The sequence below is a fragment of the Ricinus communis genome, chromosome 7, assembly GCF_019578655.1.
Source record: "Ricinus communis isolate WT05 ecotype wild-type chromosome 7, ASM1957865v1, whole genome shotgun sequence".
NCBI lineage: Eukaryota > Viridiplantae > Streptophyta > Magnoliopsida > Malpighiales > Euphorbiaceae > Ricinus > Ricinus communis.
In genome coordinates, this window is record NC_063262.1 from 6,541,052 (window position 1) to 6,552,248 (window position 11,197).

At 32.5% G+C, this 11,197-nt stretch overlaps 2 protein-coding genes across 2 annotated transcripts; both read left to right on the forward strand.

Annotated features, from left to right (window-relative positions):
• Positions 1–1,703: 1,703 nt before the first annotated feature.
• On the forward strand, positions 1,704–5,201 carry LOC8281244 (haloacid dehalogenase-like hydrolase domain-containing protein At4g39970). Its single transcript, XM_002532830.4, has 11 exons — positions 1,704–2,187; positions 2,691–2,784; positions 2,862–2,906; positions 3,014–3,064; positions 3,279–3,353; positions 3,486–3,519; positions 4,093–4,148; positions 4,347–4,406; positions 4,716–4,775; positions 4,890–4,936; positions 5,021–5,201. Exons 1-11 carry the CDS (start codon positions 1,829–1,831, stop codon positions 5,067–5,069), a joined length of 930 nt encoding a protein of 309 aa, XP_002532876.2. The 5' UTR covers positions 1,704–1,828; the 3' UTR covers positions 5,070–5,201.
• A 4,118-nt stretch (positions 5,202–9,319) lies between these two features.
• Positions 9,320–11,197, forward strand: LOC8281245 (linamarin synthase 2). Its single transcript, XM_002532831.4, has 2 exons — positions 9,320–9,947; positions 10,139–11,197. The coding sequence occupies exons 1-2, from the start codon at positions 9,434–9,436 to the stop codon at positions 11,077–11,079; spliced, it is 1,455 nt and encodes a 484-aa protein (XP_002532877.2). The 5' UTR covers positions 9,320–9,433; the 3' UTR covers positions 11,080–11,197.

The following is an 11,197-nucleotide window of genomic DNA, read 5'->3' on the forward strand; positions in this document are numbered from 1 at the left end:
TAGGATCAATCTTAACATTCAGCTTAAGCAAGGCCCATGCTCTAGCAGTATCATCATCAATGGGGTCAAGAAGACTCCAACTATTTTCTCTCCATAAATCAACCACTTTTGCTTCTAGACATACCAAAATTCGATATTCTCATTGAGCAAAATAGTATTACCATTGATCCAGGGATCTCTCAGGAAATAAATACCATCACATTTTCCTAAAAAACATACTGAAAACTGTCCCCTATGAGCTTCAGAAAATGAGAGCAAGCTCAGGTGGCATCATGAGGCTTAACCAAATCCTAAAAACTCATAAACTTCAGCTCATTGTTGACGACCCAAATAACTTTGCTGGTTAATAGCACCCATAAATATTTTGGACAGCAGCTTTTTTCTATTTCAACGTGCTTTTTACACCCAGACCTCCCTCTTTTTTCGGTTTGCATATATATTCTCATTTCACCATACTTGACTCTTCTACTCAGAGCCCCTCCAAAGATTTCCTATACACTTCTTTCCACATCATGAATAAGTTCTTCAGCAAGATGAGTAAAGAGCTCCATAATGCATGCATACTGGGGAGGACTGAATTAATGAGCTGGAGCATCCCAACATAAGTCAAATGCCTGAAAGACCAATTATATTAACCCTGTGGGCGATTTTAGATATAAGGGTCTGATAGTAGGAAGCAAATAATCTAAAAGACATAAAAGGAACACCCAGATAATGCAGGCAAGGAAACTCCACTGAAACTCATCATACTCGATAGTCTTTTAACAGCAGGGTCAACAATACTGAAAAAGATTGAACTCTGGCTATTATCAGCCTGAAGGCCGGAGACCGAATAGAAATGATCCCACTGCAGCTTTAATCACTCCCGCCGGTCCCACATCTCTATGTTAGAACAAAAAAAAAGGTAATTTGTGAACAAAGATGGCTGATTCTCAGAACCTCACAGGTCCTGGCAGTAGATATGCCATGGTTAAAGCAAACAGTAAGAAGAAACAGGGTCATCTTGTCTAACCCCTCTAAGTCCAACAAACAAAAGTCTTCTGAACTACCTATGACCAAATGGAAAACATAGGGATACCCTGACACACTCCATCACAAACCCAACAAGGTTAGTAAGAAATTGAGTGGAAGAACCAAGTTAACTGGTGAGTTTCTCACACTGGTTGGTAAGTTTAAAATGGATTTAACACCCTACGTATTCATTGGCTAACCAAACTTTTATCATATTTTAATGACTGACCTTGAGATTCATTGGCTTTATTTCATTGATTCTACAATTTGATTTTTCTTTTTCATTAGACGCTCAACTAATAATACGTGAATTACGAACGAGAACTTTCAAATTCAAGGTCTTCCTAATTTTATTTACAAATAAAATAAGTCAGACGATATTACTTCTTAATTGATTTTTAAAACCTAATCTGTTGTAAACTAACTAATTTGTAATGAGCCTATGTTTTATACATATTTATTAGCTTGTGACGAGACATCTTCTGTCGGATTCTTAAAATCTAATTGTGGGAGATTTTAGAAATCAAGGAGCTATAAAATGAGAAGGAAAAAGAATAATAATAACCAAGAATCATCAATTTCAGTAAATTCATAGTTTTCTAATTTTACCCGTCAAAATTAGTTCAGTCTCCTTCAAAATGTTATTGTTATCACTGCTGCAGTTCAGTTAACGGTCGTTAAGAAGTAGAAACAAAACCAAGCCATATTGAGTGGCCATAGGCAAACGAACAAAACCCGCCACATTTCACATCCCAAAAAGAAAAGGAAGCAAAGCCAAAACAAGCGCAGAGATCAGTTCGAAAAGAGGTGAACTCTCATGGCGTCTATGCTGCTCTCTCAATCCAATCTATCTCCGAATCCTCTCTCTCGTTCTTTCAGCTTCCTCTCTAAGTCTCAAACTTTCCATTTCAGAAGTATCAGAAGGAGCTTTCCCTCGAGAAGAAGCCACCAATCTCTCTGTTTCTCAGTCTCAGCTTCTTCAGCCTCTCTCGAAGCTCTAATCTTCGACTGTGATGGAGTAATACTAGAATCGGAGCACCTCCACCGCCAAGCTTACAACGATGCTTTTGCTCATTTCAATGTTCGCTGCACTTCCGATCAGACTCTTATTTGGGCTCCTGATTTCTATGACGTGCTCCAGAATCGTATTGGTGGCGGCAAACCTAAAATGCGATGGTTCTTCTACTTTCTCTACTTTTTAATTTATCTTTCTTTAGGCCTTCGTTTCTTGCAAAAAGTTTTCGCATCAGTTCATTCATTTCTTTCAAAACGGTTTCTCTTTTTCCAAGTTGAAATGAACAACTTTTCCAAATATGAAAGTTCATTAAGTACAATTTAGGGAAAAACTCAAAAGGAAAAAAAGAAGAAATACTCTGTAATTTGCCTCCGTTGAAGAATGAGTGTTTTCGGGAGACCGTTCCAGTATCAATTTATCTGGACCCAATTGTGATCCATTCTATGTTAACGCGGCGTCATTGTTACACTAACATCTTAATTCAACAATGTTAGTCAGTTGCAGGTACAGGGTTAGCTTGATAGTTGGTGTCGATCTGAACATAATTTAAGTTTCAATGTGGAGTCCCCCTCTCCCATATTTGTAATAAAAACAACGTCAGTCAGTTCAGTATTAAAATGCTAACAGTGTAACTCACTGTCTAAGCAAAATAATGTGTACGTAGGTACTTCAAGGAGCATGGATGGCCGTCTTCAACAATATTCGAGACGCCTCCTGAGGATGATGAGAGCCGCGCCAATTTAATCGATACCCTTCAGGTCTGTTTCCTTTTACTTAATTGTTTGCTTTGATTAAATCGAGGAATTTATATCGTCGTCGTCATTGTTGTTTGTAGGACTGGAAAACTGAAAGGTATAAGGAAATAATCAAATCTGGAACTGTAAGAAAGTTTTTAGTATTTCTATATTTTAAAATTTCCTTTATGTTAGATTGCTTTCATAAAATTTTCGTGAATGAATAGTTACTAATAGAAATTCTTGTGAGCAGGTGCAACCTCGACCTGGAGTCTTGCAATTGATGGATGAGGCCAAGGCTGCTGTAAGATTACATTTATATAACAGTTTGATTTTGATATATGCAACAAGCTTTCATGGTACATTGTTCATTTTATTAGTTAGTGTTGAATATTCCCTCCCCACATGCTTTTTGTTATATTTTTCAGTTGTTCTATGAATATTGAGAACTTCTTAGTGTCATTAGAATGGTTTTATATGCTTTTGATTACTGTTCATTTTCTACTTGCTTGTTATAGGGAAAGAAGCTAGCTGTTTGTTCTGCAGCAACTAAAAGTTCAGTTATACTTTGCCTTGAGAACCTTATAGGAATGGTAAACACACTCTGTAACATCATAGATTCAGGATCAGCCCTCATTTTTATACTTTGCATTTGTTTTGATTGGTTTTATATGCTTTTGATTGCTGTTTATTTTCTTCTTTTGATTGTTTTTCCCTTGTTATAGGAACGGTTTCAAGGTCTTGACTGCTTCCTTGCAGGTATATTGAATAGTTTGAAATTGTAGTTCATATATTGGTTGTTAATCATAGGTTTATATCTCCTATATGATGGCATCTTTTTGCATTTATTTACCCTTGTATTTGCATATGAGCACGTGTTTATGCCATTGAGAAAAATTGAAATGTGAATTTGTCTTCATTGTTATATCATGATGAATTGATGCTTGAGGAATATATTCACAAAAATCATATGGTGAATGAATTTAAACTGCAAATGTAAGTAACTCATTTCTGTCCGAGTCATACACCAACTTTCCAGCCATTGGAGTAGCCATCTGGAGGAGAGAGGGGAACAGATCCTGGGGGAATGGAGATGGCAGTGGGGCAAGGAACCTCCATTTAATCTGGCCAGAACAATTTCAATGCTTTTTTTTTTTTTCTCTTGGTGGGGCTAGGAATCCCCATTTACGCTTAGATCTGGCCTGAATAATGTTGACACCTTTCTTCTTCTTCTTTTCTCTCTTTTTCCTTTTTTTTTTCCAAGGTTCATTACATCATGCTGCTTTTTGATATTTTTAACAATTATATGCTCTCTTGTTTATATATTTATAGGTGATGATGTAAAGGAAAAGAAGCCTGATCCTTCAATTTATGTGACAGCTTCCAAGGTAGTTAACATGAATATATGAAATCATTGTTCTTTATGCTTGTAAAGCCAGGAGAAAAAGAGAGTAGATATTTTTGTTTGCTTTGAAAAGAAAAGTAAAGAAAAGAATAAAAACTCAAATTTATGAAAGTATATACTGTAAGTTCTTTATGTTCTTCGAATTATCAAGATCTGATCTATGAAATTTTATTCCTTGCAGAAGCTAGGTGTGTCTGAGAAAGATTGCTTGGTGGTGGAGGATAGTGTCATTGGTCTACAGGTAAATATCACGTCTCTCACCATTCACTTGTTTTAACTTCAGGAGCAAAGTCAAGTTCAAGAGTCAGAGTACTATGATTTTGTTAAATTTCATTTTTGAAAGAAATTATGGAAGAGTTCATAAAAGAGTCAAAAACACCAGCAACAGTGGAACATGCAAGCAGCAGACATGTTTCAAACAAACATCTATTGCAAATTTTAGCCAATTCACACTTAAAAAACGCTTTTCTGTTCAAAGAAGTAAATAATGAATGGATAAACTCCAAAAAAGGAAAAATTTGAAAGAAAACTGAAAAGTTCATGTGTGCAGGCTGCAACAAAAGCTGGGATGTCATGTGTGATTACTTATACATCATCAACAGCCGACCAGGTTATTCCTTTCCCTCTAATCTATAGCTGTCTTAGACGAGAAATACTTTTCTTACTTGTTAGAAGCTGATAGCCAAATCATTGACTCCTTCATGTTTACTTGTAATGCCTTCAGGATTTTAAAGATGCCATAGCAATGTACCCTGATCTGAGTAATGTTAGGTAGGATTTCCATTTAAATTTTAATGAGATTCCACCCTCTTTCTGCATTGATGTTTATTCATCTAGTTCTTACCAATTCTGCAGATTAAAAGACCTGGAGTTATTGCTTCAAAATGTTGTTGCTGCCAGTTAGAGAGATTCAGCATATTGCTGGGAAGAAATATCAAGAATTTTGCAGCTTTTATGAAATTCTAAATGTTTGCCATTTTGAAATTATTACCTGAAGGTATTCTTTTTCCCTATAAAAGAAGGTATTAATTTTTTATTGTTTGTTGGCAGAAACATGAAGAATAAAAAAAGAAAAAGTAGCAAATCCTGTATAATTTTTTTGTTGGCAGCAATTCTGAAGGTGTGCAAAATATAAAAACGAAATGTTTTAGCTTCAGGATCTTCTTGTGATGGAATTTGGGGTGAGCACGTACGATCAGACCCGGCCCATGATAATATTAGTTAAATAATAGTAATAAAATCATGGAATTATCTTGTCTTGTAAAAACTAGATGTGAAGAACGTTATTTTATCAATCAATAGTGAAGACTAAAACCGGAAAATCAAAAACTCTCCACCTGTAAATTTGCAATTCTAAGTGGCATTTTACAACAGGTTAATCATATAAGTTTGTGGTTGATTATACCTCAATATTTTGTGGGACTGAGGCAGCTGCCTTAGCATCCACCAGCCCTGATGATATTAGGCTTTCTTTGGTTCCCCGCATTGGAGAGGACTTCACAGGTTTTTTATCCTATTTCTGATTATATTTTGCTTGGTTTATTCCGTTTTGATAAATGACAAGTATAAAATAGTTGGAAAATCTAATTCTCACATTGCTCAAGAATGGAACACTGGGGATATTTGTTACTTATCTATTGGGTGTAATATTATTCTCTAAAATCTCTATGGTGGTTATTTGATTTCAGTGGATCACCTCTCAATTATGAAATTCTGAAATAATAAGTTAAAGATTTAAAAACCCAGTCTATTTATTAATTATGGTGTACTTATATGCAGTAAAGAAGGACAAGAATTATAGAGAGTCTTGGCAATTTGCAACTGGCATCTTCTCCTTTTGTTTAAAAAACAAAGTAAATTCTCTTGAGACAGGGGAGTGACAAATACAGGTGGGACTACATAAATAAAAAGTTGTGGAAAAACAAAGAAAAGACAGGAAAACTGTAAAATGTATTACCTTCATTTTGTGGAAAGGTATAAACTTCTAACTTCTCCATTCCAACCTCAGTTAAACAAAAGAAAAAAAGGAAAGAAAGACATGACCCATAAATATAGTAGTGGATGTTAAACTAGGTTGCAGGAAAAACAAAAGAAATCAATACGACACAATACAAAAATATAAGAATTTCTAAAAAAATTAAACAACGAATGCAATAAAAAAATCTACAATAATTATATATATATATATATATATACACACACTTTTAAATGTAAAACAATTAATGTAAAAAATTAATATAATAAGAAAATTATATAATAAAAAGTTAAAATTATCTATAAATGAAATGTAAAATAAATATAAAAAATATAAAATATTTTTTAGAGTAAGAAATTTAATTAAATAGAAACATATTTTAAAATAATCTCTCAAATTTTTAAAAATAATAAAATATATCTTTTGAAATTTATAAAATATGTCTGAAATTTTTTTAAAAATTGTAGCATTCAAAATATATCCGATATAAAAATATAATTCATTTTAAAATTTTCATGCAAATTAAATGCTTTAGCCCAAGAAAATTGTCGGGAGGTATTTTATAAAAAAAAGTCTCTTCAATTGTCTCTCTGCTTAAGTTTTAATATAGACAAGACACGTGTCTAATTTCTTGTATTTCACTATTACCCGATTTTCTTTCTCCTCTTAAACCTTGTAGTCATAGATTTCAAAATCCACGTCTTTTATTTATTAATGGTAATTGTTTTTTTATATTAATATTCATATAAAGTCTTGTCTATTTAAGTCATAATCTATTTAGAATTACTTTGTTTAATTTATTGATAACTTGATCAAGAAAAGTAAGCTATCAATAAAGTATTGAAGTCTAATCCGAACTCCGATATATTTTAAATAATAGTTAGATTGACCGGCCAGTTACTCCGATGACAAAGTGAGTAATAGTTTTAAGTTATAAAGTTTATAGTAATTGTAAAATAATGAATATACCTGATATGTTGTATTACAGTCTTTTATATAAAAATTGAAAGTCTCCTAGTCCTACAAGGAGTAAGACCTTGTGAATATAAAATCTCCCAATCCTATAAGAATTATTTTTTTTGGTCATATAACAAAATCTTAGATCGGATCGGATTTCTAACTAGAGTTTGACTAAGACTTAGTCTTTAAAACCTCTTGTTGTACTTAAATTTAGACTTAGTGAGCCATATGTTTCTTGGCTATGAAAATGCGGCATGCAATGCTCGGCCTACTCTTTCATGATCGGTCTATTCTATCATGCTCGACCTATTTTTTATGGTCGGCTTACTCTTGTTTGCTCGGCCTATTCTATCAAGCCACTCAAGGCAGTTCGAGTCTTTTTTTCATAAACTTGATGTAAATGACTTGAATTTACTTTCTACTCGGTCTATATTTTGATCAGTTATCACTTATTATTATAGTACTACATTACTTGTTTCTTTTTTATTTTATTTTATATAGTACCATTTACTTAGAATTTATGTGTTTTTGTTAATATAATAATAACTATTATTTAGTCCCTTTTAGATGGCAAGCTAAAATCAATAGTTTAAAATTGATAATTTAATCAAGATGAAATTATTGAAATTAGTCAAAAAAACTATGACCACAAAAAGCTAAAGTATCATTAATAGAGGAGGAACTAATAAAAAGAAACAAATAATAACTACTTTTATTAAAAAAAGTTTAATTATAAATTAAATTTTGAATCTTACATTTTTTAATAAATTTATCTGATTGTTTCAAAATTTCAAAACAAATACCTATTCTTACAATTTATTTTTAAAAATAGTTTTTGATGATAACTTTTGAAATCTCACAGTAAAAAAAATGATGTTGGAAGTTAAATGTACTTATTAAAAAAATAACAATAATGAATCAGTAAAAATAATTTATCCCAGACTTAATAATATGACTATTAAAAATCTCACATATATTCATTCTTTCACATATTTTAATCTAAATGTAATAAATCTTTAATTGACTCACTAATTTTTATGTTAGTAAGTAGAATTGACTTGTCTTCATCATTAAATTTCAAAAATTATTACTGAAAAGTATTTTTAAAATAAATTGAAAGTATAAGTGTTTATTTTAAAATTCTAAAATAATTGAATAAAATTATTAAAAATATAAAGTTTAAAATTTAGTTAGTAATTAAGCAGCTCGAAAGATAATTTTAGATGGTTCATTAAAAAATCTAAAATGCAGTACGCTCAAGTTTAACTAAAAAATAAATTTATCTTAACAAGTCTACGAAAGGATTTCAATATGTTTTTAATGTCATGTTTGGTTGAAATCTATTAAGAAATTTATTTTATTTGAAAAAAATATATGAAAGAGAAATTAAATTTGAAATAATAAAATTGAAAGAGATATTTTAATATTATGAAATATATTGACAAAGTAATATGAAAATCATTTAGAAATTCTACCTATTTTATCACAATTTAATTTAGTTATAACTAATCTCACACAAATTTAAATATGTAGAATTCTAAATTAACTTTTACTTCATTCAAAGCATATAAACTTTGTATTTGTAAGTAAATTTCATAAAATTTATAAATTTCAACCAACGACAATGTAAAAAAAAATGCAATTAAATTTAATTCATTTTATGCATGAAATTATTGCTAGTTATGATACGTGAATAATTAATAATAGCTGAATTCATTTAATTCTTTGTAGTACTAGTTGATATTTATTAATTTATTTCTTATTATTTAGGTTTATAATTTATGTGAATAAAAATAGTAGAAGATTTTGAAAAAAGATACAAAAATATGAAAAGCTATTTTTAATTTATGATTGCAACTGAAGCTTATGCTCATATTTCTACGAAAAGCTTTTCATTAGTGAAAATGAAGAAAGTAACAGTAAAACTTTTGAGAATTCAAACGAAGAGGAAGATGATACCTTTTAAAAGAAAATGAGAGGATTATATGAGTAGTTAGAGTTGCAGTCATCATAAATGAAAAGAATTTCATATATAACGATTGATAAGAAACCAATTTATAAATATTTTTGCAAAAACTAAAGTTGAACTGAAGTTTTTAATTGTCATGTAGTTTTTCACTTTTCACAAATCGAACTTATCCTTAAATAATACAGAGGTTGCTTTTCTAAACCGCAACTTCAAGATTAAAGCCACATAGACCCATAATGCAGACAAGAGTAACATCATCCTTTTTCTTCTGAGGCCAACAGAAAATCCCATAAAAGGAAAATAAGAAGCAGGACGAAGCATTCTTTTCCATATCATTAATTAGCCGAAAAATAGAAGAAAAAAAATGAGTTCAGTTGGATTCAGAAAACCTCATGCAGTATGTGTCCCATATCCATCACAGGGTCATGTTACCCCTATGATGCAACTTGCCAAGCTTTTGCATTCAAGAGGATTTCACATAACCTTTGTCAACACAGATTTCAACCATACCCGTCTGATCCGGTCTAGAGGACCGGATTCCGTTAAGGGTCTGCCGGATTTCCGATTTGAGACCATACCAGATGGGCTGCCGCCCTCTACTTTTGATGCTACACAAGATGTTCCATCCTTGTGTGATTCAACAAGAAAAAATTGTTTGGCTCCATTTAAGGAACTAGTAAGCAAGTTGAATTCATCACCATCAACTGAAGTGCCCCCAGTTAGCTGCATAATTTCAGATGGAGTTATGAGTTTTGGCATTAAAGCTGCAGAGGACTTGAGCATTCCACAGGTTCAGTTTTGGACTGCCTCAGCTTGCAGCTTCATGGCATATTTACACTACAATGAGCTCGAAAGAAGAGGCATCATGCCGTACAAAGGTACATCTTTTTTGGTCTTGATTTAATCTTAAAGAAGAAGAATCATTCAATAGAACTCATAGGCGACTAAGTTTAAGCTCATAACTGTTCAATCGAAGTGGATATGTTCACTAGACCGTTGTAAGAGATAATACGACTTAAAAAGTTTATATATTCATGTCTTAACTTTATCCTTTGTTTTTCATTTGAAGATTTCCTGAATGATGGCATTAGTGATACCCCAATTGACTGGATCTCTGGCATGACTAACATCCGACTGAAGGATATGCCACTATTCACTAAGACCTCAAATGATGAAATAATGTATGATTTCATGGGATCAGAAGCATGGAACTGCTTGAACTCATCTGCAATTATCTTCAACACATTTGATGAGTTTGAATATGAAGTTTTAGAAGCTATAACTGCAGATAAGTTCCCACGCAAGATTTACACAATAGGTCCACTAAACTTGCTTGCAGGGGACATATCAGAAAGTAAATCCAAGTCATTTGCATCAAGTTTATGGAAAGAAGACTCGAACTGTCTTGAGTGGCTTGATAAAAGAGAAGTTAAGTCTGTTGTGTATGTAAACTATGGAAGTGTAACTACCATGACAGCAGGACACTTGAAAGAATTTGCATGGGGCCTTGCTAATAGCAAACACCCATTTTTGTGGATAATAAGGCAAGATATAGTAATGGGTGACTCTGCAATCTTGTCCCAGGAATTTATTGAGGAGATCAAGGACAGAGGATTCCTAGCAAGTTGGTGTCAGCAAGATCAAGTGCTTGCACATCCATCAGTTGGTGTTTTCCTGACACACTGTGGATGGAATTCTACAATGGAAGCTGTTAGTCATGGCGTGCCTATAATCTGCTGGCCGTTTTTCGCTGATCAACAGACTAACTGCAGATATGCATGCACTAAATGGGGGAATGGTATGGAGGTCAATCATGATGTAAAGAGAAAAGAAATTGAAGGTCTTGTTAAGGAAATGATGGAAGGGGATGATGGGAAGCGTAAGAGGGAAAAAGCATTGGAGTGGAGAAGAAAAGCAGAAGAAGCTACAAGCGTCGGAGGATCATCTTACAATAACTTCAGTAGATTCATTAAGGAGGCTCTCCATTGTGATGAGCAACTTGTAGAATGAACTCGAAGTACTGTAAGAATGAGGGACACTATTACTGGGTATTAATTCTATGTTCATTAATTATGTTTAGGTCTACACATTATTTAATGAATAAAGCTGCGGTAATCATTCTAGGATA